The 25440-nt window shown below is 33.5% G+C and overlaps 1 protein-coding gene across 9 annotated transcripts in view; it reads left to right on the top strand.

Moving 5' to 3' along the window:
* Ptp99A (Protein tyrosine phosphatase 99A) overlaps positions 1-25440 on the top strand; it is a 404350-nt gene that overhangs the window by 344770 nt on the left and 34140 nt on the right. For all 9 annotated transcript variants that reach the window (XM_070105688.1, XM_070105687.1, XM_070105686.1 and 6 more), the window contains 3 exons: positions 12847-13050; positions 21775-22055; positions 24629-24745. In XM_070105688.1, the coding sequence (XP_069961789.1) occupies positions 12847-13050; positions 21775-22055; positions 24629-24745 (602 nt within the window). The remainder of the gene's footprint in view (positions 1-12846; positions 13051-21774; positions 22056-24628; positions 24746-25440) is intronic.

The following is a 25440-nucleotide window of genomic DNA, read 5'->3' as shown; positions in this document are numbered from 1 at the left end:
GTTTTCTCACAAAGAAAAAAGCTATTCGCTAAGGCAGCCAGAAGTACTAACCAAACCTTATTTATATTTTTTATCTTAGATCAGTGAAAGAAAAGAATCTTGAAATAAATTTATGAATCCACATATCTTTCTTGATCTAATTTCTTCGTTTTTGGGCTAGCTCAATATATTCGTTATATAGTTATTTCACTCTTATTAATTCTAACCTCACATTTTTGACTTCGAATACTTTGCATTATTTAGGAGAATTTATGAGGATATCTATACTATTTTCTAGTGTGTAGTTTACTTCCTTGCATAGAGACGGTCCAAACATTTTATTTGGAGTGGTGTGAAAAACTTGGCTCGAGAAAAAACGTGAATATGAAGTAGATACTTCATTTCTTATTTGAATTTATATTTTTGATACTTTTTTTCCAATTGTAACTCTGGTCATCTTTTATTAGAAGCCCACCAGACATTTCCCTAGGAATTCATGTGATTCGCAAAAGAACGAACATTGGTGCTTAGTAATAATACAAATGGGGCTCGTTGCTCTCACCAAGGCTCGCCTTTCTGTAATTGTAGTGGTTTTAATACATCAATATCCCATCGGCAACCAAAACAAAATCTTTCTGCATGGAAGCTATCAAAGTTATTTGCAAAATACGTAGTGAAATCAACACATTGCTTGCTTCCTGACTACCCTTCCTTTGCAAATCTTTCAGTTTTGATTTGATCTCATACCTCTAGCCAACCAAGTGAGCTATCTGATTTTAAAACTAATTGTCTAAACATATTTATAATGGTTTAAAGGCTCTTTATCGATCCACTTTTCTGGAATTACATATCGCTTGACTTAAGTTGTGTGATCTCTGCCTTGGAAATCGGTCATAGAATTTAGCCTTAGCAAAATCATTCCATCTCTATGTGTTTGGTTGCCATGATGTAAAAGGAAAACTAATAAATAGTTCAATTATTTGTGTAAGACAACACGCAAACATAGTCCTAAGTCCAACGTTAGATTATCATAAATTAAATTTTTTTCAGTGAAGTTTACTTAGCAAAGGATTTGTTAAGTTCTCAAGTTTACTATATATATATTTTTTTAAATTCAACATTTGAATTAAGGTCTCATCATCACACCGTACGAAAATATTATTTTATTGCCGAAAAGTTAGAAAACACGAAGCAACTTTAACTTTGATTACGCTTCACAAATTAAAAAGTTTTCAAAAAAAAACCTAATTTCGATCGGTTAGTTGGCCAGGCAGATGAACTCGTCGTTCGTTGACTCAGCTTATCAAGCTGATCCTGCATTTATATATATATATATATATATATATATAGCGGACATACAAACATATATATATATATATACATATTATGGAGAATGGTCTCCGACGTTTCCTGTCGAGTGTTACATACTCCGCGGCAAACCTAATATACCCTATTCAGTGTATAAAGATTTTAAGTCCGGACACACACCTACACCTTTGCCTCGTAAAGCTATCAAAATATCAATTCGTACAGAGAACAAAAAAATGTAAAGAGATGTATAAAAAGGGCCACACTGTAATAGACAAATTCATAATGAAATAAAAATAATGATTATCTTCTCCTTACTCAAGTGCATAATAATGAAAAACTCACAACTATAAATATCTTTTTGCTTAATATAAATTGAGCCATTTGTATTTTTTTTAAGCTAAGCATTCAGAAAATTCAAAAGAAATGCAGTAGCCATCTACTTGTACATAAACAAGAACATTGTTGCTTGACAACAGCGCATTGACAAGACCAAATTTAAAATGTAATAAATAGAAATAACACCAACTTAAGCACACGTAACACACACATTCACACATGCATGAGTCCAGAGTTAAGAACTTCCGCTGCTAATGGCAACCATGACAGTGGCTATTGCCAAGAGATAAGGTGTTGCCATAAGTTTCACTCGAACAAAAGCATTATAGACATGTGCAAAAGAATTAAAACAATAAAGACAACAAACCTGAAGCGTAAAAAGGCGTGGGACTTATCGGTTGGGTGAGCTAAAAAATAAAACAATTTAATTAGTATTGTGGACAAACAAACCTTCTCAGCTTGCCAAGTGCTATGTGGAGTTAAGGGAGTGTATGTATGAGCATATGTGTGTATGTATGCACATGCTGATAAGCTGTTTCTTTGTGTATAATGTTTGTTTTTTTATGTTTTTCCAAGGAAATATCAACAATTTTGTTGATGGTTCTATACATCTTTGCTTTTCGCATAATCATAAAATTTGTAAACTTTCCTTAAAAAAAAATTATCAACAAGTTTTTTGTTGCATTTTTCTAATGAAATTGAAAATGTGTGCTTATAAACTATAAATAGATTTCGCAACCTAATGGCCGTTGGTCTGTATCAATCAGCTGTCCAAATTTTAGTAGTGTTCCACAAGCCTTGCCAATATCTACTACTGCCGCTGGAGAACGTATTTTCAACAACTTATAATATCTCCGACACATTAAGTTACTAAGCAGGCTGCAATTAAGCTTTGAAATATATATATATTTTTTTTTAATTTTAAAAAATTTCAAGATCGAAAGTAATTGATTTTGCGAACCTGTGACTTAGCTTACTGAATTTCATACAACGCCTAAATGTAGACTATACTTGTATATCATTGTTAATTTATAACCAATATAAGAAAAGTTACTTATACGTCGAGTACCTCCCAATTGGAGCCTTAAATGAGATTTTTTAATTGGTTACCTGCTTAAATTTTCGATACACTTTACTGAACCAAGAATATATTATATGTCATGATGTGATGAAGTAATTTGCGTACTTAACAACGCCAAAATGTAGACTATTTTTTGTTATTTATTTGTATACTTTTCATATATAAAACATAACTTAAGTAAAGATTTAAACAACATTAATTTTGTTGCTTCGAATGAAAAAATATTAATTCATATTCAACAACTGATAACAAATGAATTTGCGTATATCAAGTTTGCTTTTGTAACATTCAAAAGGAAGCGTGGAAGACACTACAAAATATAAAAATTTTTAGCGTTAACATCGATTTAGCGATGTCCGTATATACATCTGTCCGTATGTCCATCTATCCGTTGTTCTGTCTGTATAAACGCGAACTGGTCTCCGACCTCTAGAGAATATAACTGCCATTCAAGCTAATCGATTCAATTGAAGCTCTTGTATGGAGAACTTTCTTATTTGACAAAATATCTTCACGTAATTTGCCACAGATTATTGTCCGGGACAATGTTACAATTCGCGAAAATATTATTCAGATCAGATGACTATACATAAAATTATTTTTTAAATAATATTTTCGATTAGAAAAAATATATAATTGTATTCATATTTGTAATCATTTTTTTTTTTACTATATCTAACTAAACCATAGATCTCAGTACAAATTTTGGTTCTTGTAGTTCTTTGTGCAGCTGCCATCATTCATCTTTCGCCAGCAAACTCTCTTATTGCTCATTTATTTGTTTGCTCTTTTGTAAAGTCATAACTTCTGTCATTTATGTGTGACAGCTAACCAAAGCTGTTTTGCAGCTAAGCTCACCCACCCTGTGCAGTAGCAAAGCAAATTGTACAATGACAATGTAACAAGCCCTAAAGTGTAATTGTCATTCCTATTACCAGTGCATCAACTACCGACCCACGCCTCACTCGCATATCCTTGTAACTTTGTACACTTATTTCTCCTCCAGCGGCAGCTTTGTCCAGCCACAATGCTGCTCACATTGCCATAGCTTGTCGCAGGCAAATTAAATGCGTCTCTACAACAATGACAATGTGTCATGACAGTCGAGAGTCAGTTGAGAGTTGCCAGATGGGAGGCGAACAAATGTCGCGGTGGCATCAACTGCAGTTGCCATGTACCACTGTTTCGTGTGTTGCTTGCAATGTGCGTTCTTTGTGTAAAGTGGAGTTGTTGCTAACTAACTACCGTTAGCCGCTAGCAGTCAGCTGCTGTTGTATACATAAAAGCTTATCATTTCTGTGTTGTACTTCTCAACCAGTTAACAATGTATTTCCTTTATTTTCTTACCGACATTCTTGCGCCACTTACATTGCACGCATTCATTGTGTTCTTATGTAGCGTTATTTCATTCCTTAATATTACCGTTAGCTGCAGTTGTAGCTGTGTATTAACGTTTTTATGCGCTTTTCGCTCACTTGTCGGTGATTAAATTGTTGCTATTGTTCTTATTGTTCGAATTTATTTACTCAACTCAATTCTTCGCTTCTCTTTTCTTTTTGCTCTTTCTCTCTACCCCCTGTTCCGCCGTGGTATTATTTGATTGCGATCATCCTGCTTCGCTGCGTGTCAGCCGCTGTGACATTAATACCCAAGTAACACTTTAAAATGTCACGTAAAACGCTTGCCATCAGGCGAGCGGACATACAAAAATGCGTACAACAAGGGAAAAGCGAAAAAATGTATTGTGTGTGTGTATACATATTATATTATATATAAATTATGGCGGCGCAGTAGGTGCGATCTAAATAAATGCTGGTACAAACTGAGTGACACTTAGTTGAGTTGTTAATTTGTTAGCTTTTTATTTGTTTGTTTAAATGACCGTTCATTGTTGTTATTGCTGCTGCTGTTGTTGTCTCTTTATTGTTAAAGCGCATTATGCCCGAAATTATGCATTCGCTGATGTATTCGTATTTTTAAACAAATTCAATACAAACTTGTACTTACACACATATATCTATATTAGGGTGTCCGTTAATTCCCAAGTTAATTTTTTTTTTTGCAGGCGTCTTTGAAGTTTCAGTTTCCGTAAAAAAGGATTCAATGAAAAAAGCTCGTTATTTTCAATTTAAACTGTGCATAAATCATATTTCTTTGGATTTGGATTTTTGATATTTTGCATTAAGCGTGTAAATCCAAAATTCTAAAAAGTGATATTCTATAAACAAAATTTATTACAAAAAAAGTCTTAATAATTAGGGTATTCACAAGGTGTCATATTGTGTCATATCATCACATTGTCTTATTTTTTATGACTGTCATATCAACACTGTTATTGTTTCCCATGCAAAATTGAAATACGACAAATACAACACGGCGAGGTATGCTTTTTGAGTGTGTTATTCTATCAGCTATATCTGTTTACTTTTATTTATTGTTGACGTTTAGGTGTCTAAAATTGATAAATTAAATAAATTTTATCAATTTCTTTAATAATAATAAATAATCAGGTAAATTAAGTTGAAGAAAAGTGAAATATTGTGGTTGCAATGTAAACCAAAATGCCGGCGGTTCAACATAAAGAAGAATTTTATTTTTGTCACTTTCTTATGGCATTTTTGTATTCTTAATTTTTCACTACCAGCTGGTGAAGTGAAGAAATATTACAGAATATGACATACAACAATTAAGGGGTGCTCACAAGTGTCGTCTTTTTTAAGACAATTGAAATACGACATAAGACGAAGCTTGTGAATTGCCCAAATATTTTTTTCAAAATGCATACCTTTAAAGTTATAACAATTCAACTTATGCATCAAATGTACTGAGCATTCATACAAGTGCCTTATAGATTTTGTGTTGCTCATACGACATGGTGTACACTGTGAATGCTCAGTTACAGAATTACTGAGCCTCAGTTTTTACATCGAAACATTTTGCGTTAGAATATAATTTTTTCAGTGTTTTAGGTTTAGTTACTTTCGAGATAAAAAATGTATGGGAGAAGATCAAAAACTCCTACGTTAAATATATGAAAAATTAGTTAATCCCGGCTTAAATTGAAAATAAAAAGCTTGTTTACGTTGGATAATTTATTTTAGAGCAAAAACCGAAACTTCAGGTGGCGTTTACAAAATAATAATTAACTTGGGAAATAACAGACACCTTAATGTATATACATAATAATAATAAGTAATAAGTGTGTATTTTTTTACGATTCTGTTTAATTGATTGCCATCAAAATACAATAAAAACCAAATTGAAGTTAAAACTTTTTATTGTTAATTAAAAAACTAATTAAAGCCAAATAATTAATAAATTAAAAGTTAATTAGCATTATATATTATTAAAATTTATAGTGGCTTAGTCCAAAAGTATGTTTACCAATAGCGTTTCGGTATCAAAATTTATAATTTAGTTTTTCATTATATTATATTTCACATTTTTTTATTTGAAATGCCAGAAATTTTATTGATATTGGAAATTTTGTTTTATAGCAAAATACGTCAAACTCAATATAGTGAACTAATAACTAATAAATAAATATTAATAACTAATAAATAAATATTAGTTCACTATATTCAGTTTGACGTCGCTTCTTATAAATCTTGGCCGTAAAAACGTTGTGTTCTTTGAGAGAACTTTTTAAGCTCTCAATCGACTAATTATACGTTTCTCGAAATGAATACGCATATATCTATTTGTTTCGGTAAACAACAAAGTTCAAAAATACAGAAAACTAAATCTAGTAAAATATAATGTAGCCATCGCTCAGGCATTTGTCGAGGTTTTGCTGAATAACAACTGTGGAGAAAACCACTTGACAATATTTTTGTTAGAAACTCATATCTTTTGGTATAGATAAATTTTGATTTAGGTCTAGATATTTGGTAATTCTATATTAACCGCTCTTTTCCATACGTTTTTTAATAAAACTAAATCCCATTTTGTCACGAACTTTTCCACTTTATTTAAAATATATTATATTTTGAGCTATACGGTCTACGGGAAGCTGGTATTATTTATATTATATTATAAGGTGTCCTTGATTATAAAAATATAATGCAGACTCAAAAATTTCATATTTATTTAAAATTATACCAATATAATGCGAATCAGCTTGGATAAAATTGAAAAATTCTTATTTTGATTTATCATGTGTAGTATATTATATATGTACATATATATTTTTGAAAAATATATATTATATTACCGAAAATAATTTTTGTTTTCGAAACATCAAACGAAAATTTATCAAAAATTTAGGTGAATGAGCATTTTTGGGTTTGTAATTAAAATCTAAGAAAGCGAAAAATGATTAAAAAAATATAAATGCTTCGAAAAATTATAGCCAATGGCAATGACGTCAACCATTTGAACACATTTATGAGAAACTGAAACAAATGATCAACTAACAAATGCATAAAGGCAAATAACAGTAAAGAATAAAGTAATAAATGAAAATGTGCTACTTTTCACGGATATCCTTGCTGCCACAATGCATTGAACTTTAAAATAATAGAAAACTCGTTTACGTTTATGCACAAACAGATAGAATTTGCCACACCAAGGCACAGCACTGCTGGAGAAAGTCACATGACATATGCATAATCTTATATGTATGTGAGTTTGTGTGTGTGTGTGTGTGTAAGTAGTTTTGCTACTTGAGGTCAGCGCTTATTGCCTGCAATTGATTGGCTGAATGGCACAACCCTAATCGCCGTTAGTAATTCCTTCAATTGTAGTGGCATGTGGGGCAGCTGAAATTAAGTTGCTCGTATTTTTGAGATTTTTTCCCACAATACATTCTCCGCTTGCATATGTTTGTATGTATGCTTATCCTAAGAGTGGTTATCGAATAGAAGGCAACGGCGGAGCAAGAAAAAAGGAAAAGAAAGGAAGAAGTGCTGCAAAAACTAGCAAACACACAAACGATTGGGCGGAGAAGAAACGTATGCGGCATGTGCAGCATTCAAATGTGCTTCATTTATTGTTTAATTGATTTTAATTTCAATTTTTCTTTCCCCAACTCTCCAAAGCACGCGCACACATACACATGAGTATGTGTGCAACAGCAGCCAGGTAAATATCGCTGTCATTTGTTGCAATGCCAATATTTATTTGACTGTATCAATACACATGCAAAAACACATGTACATATACACATACTCTTTGGTGTATAAAAGCATGCCCTCGTCACTGTATGTGTGTGTCCATATCGTTACGATTGCTTAAGCATATGTGCATTTGTGCCTGACCGTTTGCCATCTGGTAACCAACAACAACGGCCACGGCAGTTAAGCGCATACATACATACATTGATACATTTTTCATTGGCCGCACCACGTACGAAAACGACGTATGCGCCAGCTGCCACACCCCGCATGCCACACGCTATAAGCTGGCTGTAAGCTACGAGCAAACAGCCACTTTGCTGCAACACTTGTGCACAAATGACGCGCTGATTCAATACCATTTCCTGTTGCCGTTATAAATTTGCACATCCGTTTCCGTTCCATTCAAGCGCAAACGAGTAGAAACAAACACACGCGTGCATGTGTGTTCTCGTGTGTATGTGTCAGCTTCATTTATACCGTGTTTGCGACTCCTTTCTCCATCGCTGACACCAAGCTGAGCTAAGCTGCCATTGCTTTACAGTTTTTTGCCACTTTTGTTTCATTCCTTCTGTGCTAAATTAATTCTTTTCTTTTACTTTCATCCTGTTCTTTCAATTGCTCTCACATTCGTTGTGTGCTGTGGATTTATTGAATTGCATATAAAAAATGCATTTCTTTTATTTCTGTGCGATCAACCGACTGTGCGCTGCCATAGCTCGTTTATTCTTCACATCCTTAGATTACTAGCAATGGTAGTTTATTGAAAGTTGTCCATACTAGTTAGCGCACAGTGGGCGCAGAGAAGTCAATGTTGTAGTACATTATTGTTTCAATATGAATAAAATAATTTAAATTAAATTAAATTAAAATAAATTTAATTAAATGATATAAATGAAATAGAGGAAAGATAAAAATTAAATTAAATTATACAAAAATAAGAGAAGACGTTAACTTTGGCTACATCCTTACCATTTTTTAAGCACAAAAGTCTATAAAAAATGTTTAATACCCTGTTCTGCTGTGAACCGTATGTGTATGCCAGTGAGGGCGTTCTGCATCGATCAAAAAACATAGTAGTCAGAAGAGGCAAGGTCTGAACTATAAGACGGTTGAGGCAAAACCTCTCAGCCGCTGTAGTCCAAATAGTTTTTAACCGGTCTTGCAACATGAGGCCGAGCGCTATCATTATGAAGAATTATTGGCTCGTGTCTAGTCGCAAATTCCGGGCGCTATTCGGCAATCGCTCGCTTCAATTTGATATCAGTGTCGCCAACGTTCCCCATTAATGGTTTCAACCATTTTTAGAAGCTCAAAATAAAGCGTCACCTTGGCGTCATAAATATTCAGCTTTGCCATTGATTTGGCTGGTTGGCCAGGTTTCAAATTTCGTGAAGATATCTCGTCAAATGAAAAAGTTTTCCATACAAGTACTGAGAGACTAGTTCTCATATAGACATGCTGATCATTAATGTAGACATTTTATAGGGTTTCCGACGTTTCCTTCTGGGTGTTACAAACGTCGTGGCAAACTTAATATACCCTGTTCAGAGTATAAAAAAATGTTGTTTTCGCTTCAAATGAATGATATGTGCTGAAAAAGACGCAAAAGAATCATAGCTTTCCAACGCATGCCGAAATATTGGAACAATTATATTTTATGAACTTAGACAAATATTTACATAAATCTAGTTAATAGAAATTTTATTTAAGAATTTCTACATCTAATACGAAATCACAAAAAACATAGTAAAAATTGTGTATTTGTTAAACCAGTTTTTCGTTCGCCTTTATTGAAATCGATAACTAAATATTATTGGCGTCCTTATTATTCATCAATGCTTTAATTACAGTTGTGTTCACCCCTAGAGTTGTATAAAAGTCAGACCATATTATCATTAAGATTACCTATCTACGCGTTATGAATCAGTTTTTCATTCCTTTTCCCTCCTTTAATCTGCTACCGCTCATGTTGGTGTTCTAAAGAACAGCGGATAGATTCTTTTTACCGTTTTTATATGCACAATCGAAACATATAGCCCATTTACATATATACAAATACTCATACGTGCTAATGGCTATTGGCAGTTCAGCAACTGCATGTGTGTAGGTGCGCTGACTTGCCTAAAACAAGCGCCGTCGTGGCATGATGCCAATGCAAGGGTACATACCTACACTCACAAACTTATAAATGAATTTATATATATAGTAGTAATCCAATATACTCGTATAAATATAATCTGTTTCATTCGGTATATAGGTATATGTCTGTTTCATTCAAAGGAATTGAATTTGCACTCAGAATTTTACTTCTGCGCCACCTTCACATACAGACTCGCGCGTAATGAAAACTCATATACATATGTATGTGTGTGTGTGTGTGTCAACGTACTCGCAGGCATAAACTTTCATACAGTTAAATATATATACTACATAAATGTATATGTGTGTATGCTCGCGCCTAGTTGGTTGTGCATGCGCATACACTATGAAAAACTATCACTCCCATTGTTTTTGCATTGAAATCGTTAGCTTTAGTTTTTTCATGCCGAATGTTTGCTTCGCGTGTCGCTTCCGTTCAATTTTGTAAAATTGTATTTTATCCTTTACGATATTGTCCATTGATCACCGCCAAGCACTGGCTCAAGTGCCTGAGTCTTTTATAGGTATATAGTATGTATGTAGATAAAAGTACGTGTATGTGTATATTTACTCATGTGCACAGTAACATATTGATTAAAATCACCTTTTCCTCTTATTCAACATATTCTGTTCCTTGCCACACGGTCTGTGCCCTCTGCGCGCCCCCTCTCTGCTGTAGCCTCTTGCTGTAAATGATGACCACTTCGATTATTTGACTTCGTTTGATCCTTGCACAAAGGAAATATAATTGGCCATTTCCATTTTAGCCATTTCAGCCAGAGCTTACAACTCTTCACGTTGCTGCTTTTCATCAATTTTGCTGAAAGAATGGAGCGCAAGTAAAGTAGTGTTGACACACACGCATGCAAACACGCTTATACTTGTGCATATCCTTCAGCATTTATCTATTTAAATATTTGTGGAAGCTGAACTTTCTTCCTCTTTTCGCCTCTACTCCGCCCTCTTGTGCTAAGCATTCGTTGCAGTTGACTGGAATTTAATTTGAAAATTGCACACTATTTACACACACATACACACTTTCAGATACACTAGCTGAACTGATTAAATATTTGATAGCTTCCTAAGCAAACTCGTCGTGTCGTGCCAGGAAAAAAAATTCAATTTTGATTTCCAACTACGAAATGTGTCCAAAGCTCATTGCCGACCTTAAAATATACAATAGCTACTGTTGCCTCGTTTTGTGGCCGCCGCCTTATGGGCAATTTCATTTGAGCAAACACACTGTCACACACACAAATACTATTCCCACACGCTTGCGTCGCTTAAACGCCACAAAATATCCAATGACATTCAGTAATATTTTATTATTCCATTCGCTCATCAATTCAAGTTGCTGCAGTAGCTGCAAGTTCACTATTCTACTGCATATAACTGCCTACAAGCCCTGTATACGTCCTTGTGCCACAGCGCCCTCTAACGCCTACACAATTTCTCTCTCACTCCATTTCCCACCACGCTCCCCCGCCCACTTCAATATTGTTCCTTTGGCAACAGCCTTTTTCATGTCAACTCAATGATTTTTCCACTCGTTTCCAAAATGAAATCATTGTTGTTGCTGGGTTAACCAGTTACCAAATAGCAGCTCACAAGCTCACATCTATAGCAACAGCATCCTAAAATAGTAACGGTAGAAAAAAATTGAATTCAAGGCATATAAAGAGAATTGTTTAAAATTCTCTTGTAATTTTGCTTTTCTTTCTTTTTTTTTTTTGTTTTCTTTTCTGACTTTTAATATTTTAGTCGCTTGTCAGTGCTTTGTTATCTTTGGCCGCTTTATTCGTTTACTTAAGGCTTTTGGAAATGACTTTGCACACTTTGGTGAGTGTGTGTGCATGGTTTTAACCTTTTAACTCAATAGTCAAGTGCGTCCTTATCTTGTTTACAATGCTCTATAACCTCTACAGCCGCTGACCTTAAGCAAATGCTATTGACGTTTATTGCGATGCAGTGAAACTAAATTGAAGAGGAAGCTGCTCTAAAATTCATACTCACACATATATATATATATATATATATATATACGCATATATAATATATATACAAGTCATATTCGTACGAAAGCACACCTTTTCAATTTTATTATTTTTTCACAAAGCTTTTTATATACTTCTAGTCAAGTCTTTATTTTCGGTTGCTTTCCAAAGCCTTCAAAGGCCTAATGCACTCAAAAGCCACAAATTTGAAGCTTTTTGGAGGTGCTTTGTTTTTGTTAGAAACATAAATAAATATTATCAAGATATTGCATACGACTTGGGTGCTTAAATGTAATATTTGCGTATATACTACAATATATAGAAAATAGTTTGTTATATTTTGTTTCTGTTTAAAAAGCTTATTACAGGGGTGTACTAGAGAGTCTATTAATTGATTTCCTTAAAGTTTTTTTACTAAACTTTTAAGTGCATGCTTAAATTTTAATCACATATAACAGGACCTGCTATATATAATATATGAAAGTATTTTGTTAAAAGCTCAGAAAAGTCTTTGGGCATTTCAGCTTTCGGGCAAAATAAATAAAAGAGTTCAAAAAAAAAGAAAAAAATACTTGAAAGTTAAATAAATATTCATATAATTCCGTATTACGCCTTAAAAGCTTTGTGATTTCAATTGAATAAAAAAAATCGAGAAAGCTCCTCATGCTTTCAAGTAAACATATGAAGCACAATTTCTAATGATCTAAATCATGAGGCATCTTTTAGCGAAATTCCAAAGCTCTTTAAGTTGACATGTACAAAAAAAAAACTTTTATAAGTCTAAAAGCTTATTGAACAGCTGCTAAAAACTTATACTTTATTTTAAAAAAAATTACAAAAATCTGTTTTCATTATCACCACTCATTTTTTTTTTGTTTTTTCATTGCAGTACCAAGTAAACCATTGAACTTAACCGTTTTAAATGTAACATCGACCAGCATCACTATGTCATGGTATCCACCGAAAAATCAAAATGGCGCCATTGCCGGCTACCATGTATTTCATATACACGATAATCAAACTGGTGTGGAAATTATGAAGAACTCACGCAACTCGCAGGACTCTCTCATCATTTTCGAGCTGCCTAACTTAAGTAAGTGACAATTTCAATTAACAAAATATATTACTTTTTAAAACATATAAATAAAAATTACTAAATAGCATCAGTAAAAAATGCACAAAAATGCACAAAAATTTAATCGATTCAATGTTAAACTAAAACTAAATAAACCAAAAGTATTTTATCTCTTAAAAACAAATTATTTGCGCATACATACAATACATAATGAGCGGAAGGCAATTTCTTTCTGAGAAACTTGTAGTATTAGCCTCAAAAGGCATGTATTACATATATTTATGGAATTCGTCTAGCGCTGAATATAATTCAGCTTCATTTTTTCAACACGAATTTAGCTTAAATTTTATCACAAACTACCCACTCGTGTTTATAACTACTGAAAGTCCGAATATTAATATTTAACAACATAAAATACATAAGAATACCAAACAACTTTCATTTTTCCATAAAATATTCCAATTCCGTGCCAAAATACTAATTCAGCAGTACTTTCGTTCAAGGCACTTACTTAAATTGTAAATAGCTATATTTTTGCATTTAATGCACTGAATTTCAAACGCAACTGATATAAAGCAAAATAACATCAGTGTGTTATCATCTTTAGCTATTCAACGGCCATATTATCATTTAATGACTAAAAAGAGAATAGCTCAACGTAAAAATGCTTGTTATTGTGTTTTTGTGCATATAATAAATATATTTATTTTATTAACGATATTCGACAATATTTGTGACTGCATTTGCATTAATAAATATAATAGTAAAACTCATATGAATAATGCCTCAAAGTCCTCTACTTATTCAGCAAGTGGTTTATGTTAATAACAGATGGTCATAGAGATTCAGCATTCAGCTTTAATGTCACACATAATAATGCATTTAACATTCTCTTTATTCATTTTGACAACAATTTCGAAAACATTTAGAAGCATTACCTAAATAGTAATTCAGCTGAAAAGCTTAGAGCTACTGACTTCCTGCAAATCTGTCAACAATCAACGTTTTATTTCTATAAAATATTTACTGTCAAAATTTAATTTTTCACCCACAATTCGCAAATGCTACGTGCCAAGGTGGCCCTTAGTAAACTTCTACTGCCTCTAAAGGCACTTTTCCAAAAGCCTGCAATGTTAATTACCATTATTTCACTTCGATTTGCAATAATTTTCGCCCACAATCCACAACTCAAGTAGGCAATTATGCGATGAATTGTTAATGACGCTAGAAATGCCACCAATTGCAAATTGTGAAAAGAGACGCCCCGTAACAGCGCCGCCCTCTAGCCATCATACTTTGAAAGTTCGCGTCAAAAAATCTCAAAGAGCGGGTGAAAGCCACTCACTTAGTGCATATAACTTTTTGGGTATTGTTGACGCTTTAGGTGTCTGCTGTTGTTGGTGCTGTTTTTATTACTATTATAGTACCTGCTTTATTCTCGTGCAATGTATAGTTGTATTTCGATTTCGAAGTGCCTACTTTTAGGCGTGCTAAGTAATATAAGTTGGTCAATTATTGTTTGAAGTGGCATTGACGGGGACATTTTGGCTCTATAATTGTCGTTTTTTTTTCTTACTTATATTTCGAGATTATATTGGCGTTGATGTAATTATAACTTGGTTTAAAAAAGTCTAAAATAAGTCGATTAACGTTTGCGCTTAATTGACTCTAAGAATGAATTGAATTTTATTATTACTTTTGAATGTTTGTGTAGGCGTTCATGGGTAAGTGTGATATAAAAATCCCAAAGCGGTAATCCTAGGATTAATTAGTAATCAGTATGTGTGAAAATATTACAGCTTAAATATTTTTCTGACTTAATTGCTACTTACACAAAATTTCGGCCCAAAAAAATAATATAATTTAAAATTTTAGTAAATCTCGATACTCTAAGTAGACTTTTTAGAGTTTTAATTTAGAAATTCGCTGCAACAATTAGACCGTTTTGATGAAAATTTTTATTAGAAATTTATTACATTATCTTATTACTAATATCAAATGCCAAGCAGATGGGTAATTGTAGATGTTTAAATGGTAATGGCGAATATGAAGAAATCATTGGAATCCGTGGCAGAAGTACAACTTCACCACGGATTAAATTTTCCACTCAAAATAGTGATTTCAAAAATGTTGCACATGATTTTTTTATGACAAATCCTCATTGGTCCTTGTACATTCACTATTTCCGTATAGAGTAGCATAACAGTATGAATGTTTAGACACTATACACCATACACATGTCTATAGTCTTAATAGTTTAAACTATAATTATGCTATCTTAGAATCTGATCTCAGCGCCATCTACCAGGCAAAAATATACTTCTACAAGTACAGGCACAATAACGTTCTAACATCTGCGATGGTAGCGCAGTCTACCGGATCCAATGTTAAACATTCCAAAATAAACAACTATTTATAAATGAAAAATTAGTTAAATAAAAATTTTCCAGTTTACCAGATTGTGAATCTAAACCATCCTCGAATCCCCTTGAACTCACACAAAAAAATTCATCAAAATCGATCCAGCCGCCTAGTAGGAGTTCAGTGACATAAATACGCAAATAAGAAATATTTTATATACCTTTGTAGAAATATATTATTAAAAAGAGAAAATATATTTTTCATATATTACCAACAACTCGAGAAGAAAACTCCATATATGTTTGAAAAATTTCGATTTCATACGCCTTTAGAATTTTCGGTAGTGCAAGCTAGGTAAATTTTCGTCAAATTTCCATGAACTCCTTCATTTTGGAAAACTCTCATCACGCAAATGTCTTTTGACAAAACTCTTCGTCGGATAATTTCTTCTTTGTATTTTTTGAAATTTCAAATTTTTTGACAGCCATAAAATCCTATTTAGCTGATAAAATTGTATGACAAAACCGATAATATTGCGTCAGGCTCGAGCGTGCCTAACGGATTGTACTCATTAACGGAAGTGTTGTTGCTGCGATAGAATTTTCCAAAACTCTATAATATTTCGTAAATCAACTCGAAATTGTTTAGATTAAATTTTAGCCGAGTAACTATTTTTCAAAGGTTTTGAAGCTGTACACTTGATCTGAGTACATAACCCTTGGTACACCTAACTATATCTTGCACCTAAAAGTAGTGTACCTAATGGTCTTATAACAGTAGTTTGCTGAGATAGTTGCAAACCTTAAATATGCCAGCGCACACTTTATTAGCTAACTTAGAAGATTTTCATAATGAGGACTCATGCGATTTTAAATGAAAACTTCGAATATAATTAATGACACCCAATGAAATTCTTCCCTAACCCCTAAAAGCCGACTACAAATTGCACAACTTTTCGTCGTGCATTGCCTGTGCCACCAACAGCAGCAGCAGCAGCACCAACAAAGCTGGCGTCATTCAACGCCACCGGCAGCCGTCAGTCTTCTCAGCCGTTTTAATATACTTTCATGTGAAAGAAAAATAAAATTAATTTGCAACTGACAAATTTGCATGCACAACAGCATTCGCTACAAACATTCACATACACACATATACACAAGTGAGTACACAGCTCACGCTGCGCCTGCTTGTCAAAGCATATTTGCATAAGTGATGTACATATCCGTTGTCAGCCGGCGCGGGAGGTTTAAAGCGCGGAGTAGCGCGATGCTAGTAATTAATTTGCCTCGCCAGAAAGCGCAAAAATAAGCAAAGAAAGCGCTTATAAAGAAAAGTCACACTGTATGCATTGTTACTGGGCGACTGCATCTGTGTCTATGTGTGGATGTTGTGCACCCGCTGCCGAAAAATATGCAATTTCATGCAGCTGTAAGACAGCAGCGTGGCAGCGGAGAAAAAGGGTGTTTAAAAAATTACTAACGAAATTTGCGACAAAGCAAAGATGCTGGAAAGTTCAACAAGGAAACAAAAGCGGTGCGAGTGACAGTGGTGGGTGGCGGGTGGCGGGAGTGGTGCGCGGCGGCTGAAGTGGTGGCTGTGAAGGCGCTCAAGTGCAACTATTGTGAAAAGGCAAGCACTTATGTAATTTGCATATAAAGATTTGGGGGCGTGGTAGTAGTGTGCGTACAAATGTGTGTATACGCAAATTTGTATATGCTCGTGTGTATGTGTTTGTATACTCTCACATGTGTGTATATGCTTTTATATGCATTTATATATATATGCATGTGTGTTTGCGACCAGCAAACGCTGATGCAATGTGAAATTAATTACTAACGGCATGCCTTTGCATTCATCAAGACAGCATATATTTGCACACACACACACACCCCACACACACGCGCTCACACGCATGCGGGCACACATTATGCGTGGCAAACAAGCAAACACAAACTTGCCACATGCTCTTATGCTGCAATGCAATTTTATAATTTCAACATTACCAACTTTTTTCTCCTGCAATTTAATAAAATATTACCACTCCTTTTGTTTTTGCTTGTGCTGGTAGTCTGCTTTTCGGCGCTATCAAAATTAATTACGCCCAGCGCTGTCATGTAAGCGCACACAAGCGTCACTGTGTATGCGTTATGTATACACATATAAATATGCATTAAATGCTACCTTTTTTAAATTAAAATTCTTGCATGCCTAGTATTGCTTTCATTTAAATATTTTCACATAACTTTTTTTCCGTTGTTTTTGCTTTTGTAAATGTGCGTGCACGGTACTTTGTTAGCTTTCGCATGTTCGCCCGATTTTATAGGTGACAAACCGCGCGCGCATATTTTAATTACATTACGTTGCATGTGGCATCGTTAGCACTCCAATAGTGCAATAACATGCATTTCGCACACGCACGTACACACACACACGCACACGTGCGCCAACAACTCTTAAATATTTCTGTCATGCAAACATTGCTTAAGTTGAGTTATTTGCGCATGCAACACTTTATCTTCATTGACAACTGCACTCATACACTGCCATAATTAACAGCACATGGTATTGTTGACATGACAGCGCAAACGCACAGAGCCACATAGATGCGCAGACAAAAGCTGTGCGCTTTGCACTTTAATTTGACTACAGTTTTCCATTTGCGCCAAAGCTGTCAGTTCACATTGGCAGATCGGATGGCACAAGCAACGCATTATTGAGCAATAAATGCGCTGACATACATACATATATACATGCATACTTGTACTAGTACACACATATATATTGTATATGCACATACATATACATACACACACTCTATCATCTGACACAACGGTAAGTTCTCCTCATAAATGATTAAAAAATCGCTCATACGCCCGATCACACACTCACACTCATTGCCCGCTCGCTCGTTCCGTCCATGTGCGTCATCTGACTTCCCTTTAGCCACAACCACTTAGCCACTCATTGCTTACTTGTTTGGCTACTTAACATAAACACTTATTAAACGAGTGACATTTTTCAACATTAAATTAATTGCGACTTGTTATTATCGCTGACATTTTCACCAGTACGCGTAATTGTTGTAATTGTTGTTGCTGTTGTACGCATGAGGAATTCCATTGACTGTTGTGTTCAGTTGAAATTGCAGGCGGCATGCTTGCAACCGCATTAACTGTTATGTTGTTAAAATTTTCATTTAATTAAAAAACAAATGGAAAGAAATGAGATGAAAATGGGAAATACCGGCAACAACAATAACAAATGAACATAGTATACAACAACAATAGCAAATGCATATTCGAGCATAACAACAATTCACATAGCGACGGTTAACCCGAAAAACGACATTTTCTGAATTTATGGCTTTTTAATAATTCAGCGCGTTCTGCAAGCGTTAATGCTTTTTGAGTAAATGCGTAAATTCATATAATAACATATGTGCATAGTTGCGCAGTGAGAGCAATATACATATTTATCTATATCTATATACATATACAATACATATAAAAATTATAGTCACGTTTTCTTCGCGGTTATCTTCTAAACTACTGAACCGATTTTAATAGAATTCAGCACACTGTGCCCTGTTTGATTCAACTTAAAAGGTAGAATCTCTCAATTTTATTAAAAGTAAAACAATTCATACATAAAAAGATATATTTCTAATCATAAGCATGTTTTCAAAATTCATAAAAATTAAATTTTAAAAAAATTATATTTTCAGTAAACTTTCAATGGAAAATTATTTTTTTTTCCAATGACATATATTTGTATGAATCATTTACAAGATTAAACCTCAAGTACAATCCCTTGGATTCTTATACCGGCAATTACAATACATTTTCGCCTTTATTCGTAAATAATATTTTCACCGCATTGAATAGTTTATTATATAAGTAAAAGTATTTAATGTATATTATGCCATAGCATCGCATAACCGAATCTAGTATATGTACAAACACACATACATACATATTTGGAAAAAAAGAGGAGAGAACCAAGAGCCTAACAATGTGGCAGCAACGGCGGCAAACCTCATTTAAAGGACGATGAACCCACAGACTGATTCCGGACATTCATTCGTGGATAGACAGACGACATGGGGACCTGAATTACCACCTAACCCAAATACTGAGTGGGCATGGATGCTTTAGAAAGTATCTATTCCAATTTCATTATGATGTTAGTTCGTATTGTCCGATGTGTACAGAGTGCATAGAAGACTCTGAACACGTATTTTTTCAGTGCCCCCGTTTTTTAAATATTAGGAAAAAGTTAAAATCTACACTCGGTAGTCTAACGGTGGAAACCTTGACAGCACATATGTGTCAGTCCTCTGATAAATAGAAAGCTGTCAGCGAAGCGTCAGCTCTATTTATGACAAAACTGAGATACTTACAACAGATCAGAGTCAGTCAGCCCGTACGGTAGAGGAGACTTAAATGTCCTTTTCTCTCCCATGAAGTAATACTTGATCCAGCGGTTCGGTGGGAGAGACATAAGTTGGGAGAAGGTTAGGTTTAGCGGATTAAAGTTCTGTACTTCGGCTTTCAATGCTTCCCCCTACTATAAAAAAAAAAAAAAAATTAAAAAAATAATAAAAAAAACATATTTGGATTACACATATTGCTTGTTGCTAATGAACAAGGCGTTTTTTTTTCTTGGACGACAATCCTTTGGACTCTAATACCAGAAATAACGTTTTCGTTTTTATTTGTATACAATATTTTCATCGCTTATATTTAGAGCGCCATTAAAAATCCACGATATCTCTTTTGTGACCACTACTCGACGTCGTTTTTGCCAAAGATTCAGGTGTTTTGATACGAATCTAGCATTGACACAATCAAAATGTGTTGAGTCGATTTTAACACGACAGTTTTCCTGCACTAATTCTTTAACTTTTTTGATGTTGTCATCATTGATAGGGGTGAATGGACAACTCAGATGAGAGAAGTTTCCGATGACTTCACGACCTTCACTGAATGCTTTGTGCCACTCAAATACTTGTGTCCGTGTTAGAATAGACTCGCCAAGACGCTTCTGCATTATTTTCATTGTTCTTGTAGCCATGATTTCATTAATATACAAAATTTGATGGACACTTTCCACGTCGTAGGGTTGCGAATTTTTTAATTAAAAATTTGGGATCAAAAATTAAATTTTCATTTTTTATTTCCGATGTTGGAATTAAAAATGGAAAATAAAAATATTACTTTTTGATTTGAATGAACACGAAAAAATGTTAATTCTGAAGCAAAACTTTTTTTAATTCTTAGTTATTATGCTTAAGATTCAAATTTTTTATTTTATTTTTGCCAATTCGGTAGTAGGGATTAAAAATAAAAATAAAAATTATTTTAATTATTTATTTAAAAATAAAAATAAAAATTATTTTTAATACGGTTTTAGTGTTTTTTTTATTTTTTTATTTTTTAATCCGGTATGCGGGGTTCAATTTTTTTTTTAATCCCGTATTTGTTAATTAAATTATTTTTTAATGCATTAATTGCTACCCTGGTCGTCAGACAAACCTTTCGCATCATAACAGCTGCTTGACACTAATTGACAGATTGAAAGATCGGATAGTATAAATTAAACATTCTTTATTAAATGAAATAATAAATCGAATGAACAATAAGAACGAAATGTTTTATATATACATTAAATAAAAGGAGATTTCGGAATCGAAATCGGTTCCGGTGTATGTATATGTATACAATTTTTGTTCAATGATCTCCATGATGTTTGCCAAACTTCTGATTGAGGATCTGCAAAGTAGTACTGAGCACTTCGGATCACTAGGTTTTAGTAGCCATCTTCTCTCTTAGAAAAAATTGTTGTTCCTCCGCTCATTTATCGAACTTAGTAAATATATTATATAATTTGGAATTATGTTCCCCAATTGAACTAAAAGAGACTGATAATCCTTGCTTTTCCTCCCAGCTGAGCAATATTGGTGAAATGACAGAACAGTTATTGCAAAGTAAAAACTTATTTCTTTAAAAAGATTTAATCAAAAGAATGAAATTTTTTTGAAAAATTTTAATTGTTTATCTTTAAATAACTTAAATATTTCATTGCTTTAAAACACATGAAAAAACAAATACCTCCTGAACACTTTATCATATTTCACTATTATCTTTTTTTCCTTTACCGGCATAAAATCACAACCACACACACACATACATACAAACAAGTAAAAATGTACACAGCAAATACGCAAGCTATACGCTTGTTACTTCATTGTCTGCAATGAAAATATGAAAAATATTTTAATATCAATTTAATAATAATGGATTTTCAACCATTTACATATTCCCCTTGTAATTGTAATTTTTTAACGCACTTCTTTTCACCTTCCGCGCCGTTTCGTTGCAGAGCCATTCACCGATTACCGTGTCATTGTCCAGGCGTTCACCATGAAAAACGAAGGCAACCCCTCCGACCAAATTGTACAGCGCACCGATGTCGCCGGCCCGAGTCCACCGTATGTGGTTAACCTGACGTGTCACTCGCAGGACGCCATCGCTATACGCTGGCGGCGACCGCACGAATTTTACAACACCATCGATTTTTATATAATTAAAACACGTGTGGTGGGCCAAGACAACCATCGGGACATACGCATCAATGCGTCGGCAAAGGAGCTGGAAACTGCGGTAAGTCAATGGTGTTGAGTTAAATGCGGTGAATTAAATGCATTATGTGCTGGAAGAAATATATCTTAAGCAGGGCGGTGGAAAATCGCAAGGTACGGAGTTAATTGAAAGGAATCTTAAAAAGATATGGAGGGAAGGAGGCTCTTGTAAGGTTGGAAATGAGTTTGAAATTAAAACATTTTTGTTGAAAAAAATTTCATTTTGTTCATTAGTGAATTTTTACAGGGTTGCCACGTATTTTAACTTATTTTTAAAATTTTGTCGACATTTTAATTATTTTCCTGAAAGTGAAGATTATTTTGGTATTTTTGTAAAACTGTTATCGAGGTCAACATACTTAAATAATTAAGCACTTATATAATTTTTTATAATCCTAAAAGAAAACAAAAGTAAAAAACCAAGTTATTTTTTTTTTTTGAGTTTAAGGATCTTAAATATCTATAGCGAATTAAAAAAACTTAAATGTTTTTATGCTAAGTGCAATCCACATGAACAACATATTTTTGGCCAAATTGACGCATGGTTCCCGAATATTCATGAAATAGGCAGTACCACACCCACTATTTAATATTTGATATTTAAAGTCTCTATGTTATTTTAAACCTTATTCTGATATTTCACGTTTCCATCGGAGTTCCCAAAAGACTGGAATGAGAACTTACTTCAAAAACGTTGCTAAATTCTTTCAAAGTTTTTTTTACTAAAACGGGCGTCATCTAATATGCCGATAGTATGATTTTGACGTTTACTAACTAATTGAGTTGTTGAGACCTAAACGCTGTACAATACGTAAACATGAATCGTGTAGAAAACACCCGTAAACTTTTCATATATAAATATCGGTGAACTCATTTCAAATTTTTGTAAAATTGTGTTATCGAGATCAGCATACTTAAATAATTAAGATTTTATGTGATTTCTTGTGTTCTCAACGGTAAACAAAAGCAAAAAACCAAGCTTTTTTTTTGGAGTTTATGGAGCATAAATATCTTGAATTAAGAACGAATTAATCTGCTAAAATGCCAAATGTTTGGAACGATCACACTGTTCGAGATCCATGAAACGCCAAAACCATTATTAGGAGTTGTTTTTTGATCGACAATTAAATTGGCTTGTAGATAAAAAAATACACTCACTATAATCTTAACCAAAAGTGGCGACATTAACTGGCCACCTAGATTTCTATATTTTATATCCTCTGCAAGAGTTTGTGCTTGCTTACCAACATAAAATGTGGTGGACTCTGTACATTGACTATTGTATTCTACAGTTTGGTACAATACTGTTCAATAAATAGCTGTAGTGACGATCACATGCACGATTTTTAAAAATATGACTTTTGAGATATATTATAATAAATTTATTTCATAAAAAAGTATCCGTTAAAATTGCAATTCTCAAAATTATTTGTTCATGCCATAGTTATTGCCAAATGGTGCTGAATGAATTGTTCCGTTCCAAGGCTGTCATAAGTGCATTATTGGTGCAATTTGCAGCAATAAACGAAAATTTCAATTACATATGTATCTTTTTTTTCCGTTACAGAAATCAGAGAAAATGAAATGTAATACCATTACTATGTCTATATATACTTAAAGTAGATATATGTTTGCTAGTAATTTATAGCTTGCTATTGCACCAAAAACTCAATAGCGCAAACATAAACATAAAGAAATATAGTCCTATAAAATATTTTAAGACTTCAAAATTAAATAAACAATTTCACAGTAGCCACAAAAATCATACAACATATTTGTGTTTGAAGAAAATATGGCATATGGCTGAATAGAAGCTTTCGTAAACTCAAATTTTATTTTTACTATCGTAAATAAGTGAGTATATCTCTCTATGTCGGTGTGTAAAGGACTCAATGCAATATTGCTTTAGGCTAAGCTTTTCACCTTAATTTAATATGAACAAATCTTGTTTCTATAAATATAATATTAATTCAGCCGAGGCTTGAGCCTCAGACCTAATACAAGTTACCAAAAATTGTTTCAATACAACTCGAAATATAAAAGAGGGCATATACATTTAGAAATATATATACATATACATATAATATATACTCACTTAAATGCTAGAAATCTTTTGCGATTAAATTAAATTTTAAACCACAGACATGTATATGTGAAGATTATTGCATATTTTTCGGCGTAGAAACCAAATAACTGCTTTAGTCACACAATTTTGTATGTATATCACATTTATTTATTTTTCCGACAAACGCCAAACTAAAATAAAGTTAAAATAAAAAAATAAATAACTTTTTCCTCTCACCAATGTTGACGACTATCTTCCTGACTGCGGTTTCAGCAAAAGCAACGAATATGCCAAAAAATAAGTAATACTTTACATATTTACAAGTTTCGTATATTCAAATACATACACATACACATACAAATACATAGGCAAAAACGATACTTTACTTGTAACTCTTCCCTGAGCCACCGACTCAAATTGCAGTAGTTCTATGCACACACACACACGCATTCATATCTTCCGCAGAGTTCAACTCATATTTTCTGATTTACTGATGCTTCTTCTTCTTTCTTTTTGGATTTACTTTGCAGATGATACTACAAAATATAACAACACACACGGAATATGAAGTCAGAGTTGCAGCTGCAACGCTAAGCATAATAAATCCAAAGAAAATCGTACTAGGCAAATATTCCGAACCGAGAAAGGTGAGTACTGAGGGAAAAATATCCGAAAAAAAATCGTATGAATAATTATAATATACAGCCGTAGCTATGTTTACACGTTTGTTATGCCACTTAGAAGAGTTCACATTGTCAGGCACACCGAAATGCTGAAACTTAACTTATACGAACTTACCTTATAACTTACAAAAACAACAACTAAAAACAAACCAAAATTATAAAAAAAATCACATCATAGATATTTCCATTTGCCACACTAGGACTGTATCTTTCACATAATTTTTTTTGTTTGTTTTTTTACTCACACGTTTCGACATATTGCTATCTCTCTGAGATATCAGCTGCTTGTCTAAAATAAATTTCATCGAAAAGCTCCGCTAACAGTGTGTGGATATGAAAAAGTTGCAAAAGTTCTGGAGCTGCAAGAAAAAAGTGGAGGAAGATTGTGCAAGAAAGGGCCAAATAAAGGATGAAAGTGTAAAATTGCAATTCAACCGGCATAAAGTTGGCAAAAATATGGATAAAATGTCACGTTAACTAAACTTCGTTTGGCTTTTTTTGTAAACGTTATAATTTTTGTGCTTTCCTTGGATTATGTAGAAAAAAATGTTTGCTACGAAATGGTAGGTGAATGGTGCAAAATATCTGAATTTCATATGATAAAAAAAAGAATTTGTTATTGCACACTCACGAAACCTGTCAACATATTTGGGTCAGCG

Source organism: Bactrocera oleae, chromosome 2 (assembly GCF_042242935.1).
Source record: "Bactrocera oleae isolate idBacOlea1 chromosome 2, idBacOlea1, whole genome shotgun sequence".
In the NCBI taxonomy this organism is placed as follows: domain Eukaryota; kingdom Metazoa; phylum Arthropoda; class Insecta; order Diptera; family Tephritidae; genus Bactrocera; species Bactrocera oleae.
The sequence above is the reverse complement of the archived record's forward strand: the minus strand, read 5'-3'. Positions and strand labels throughout refer to the sequence as shown.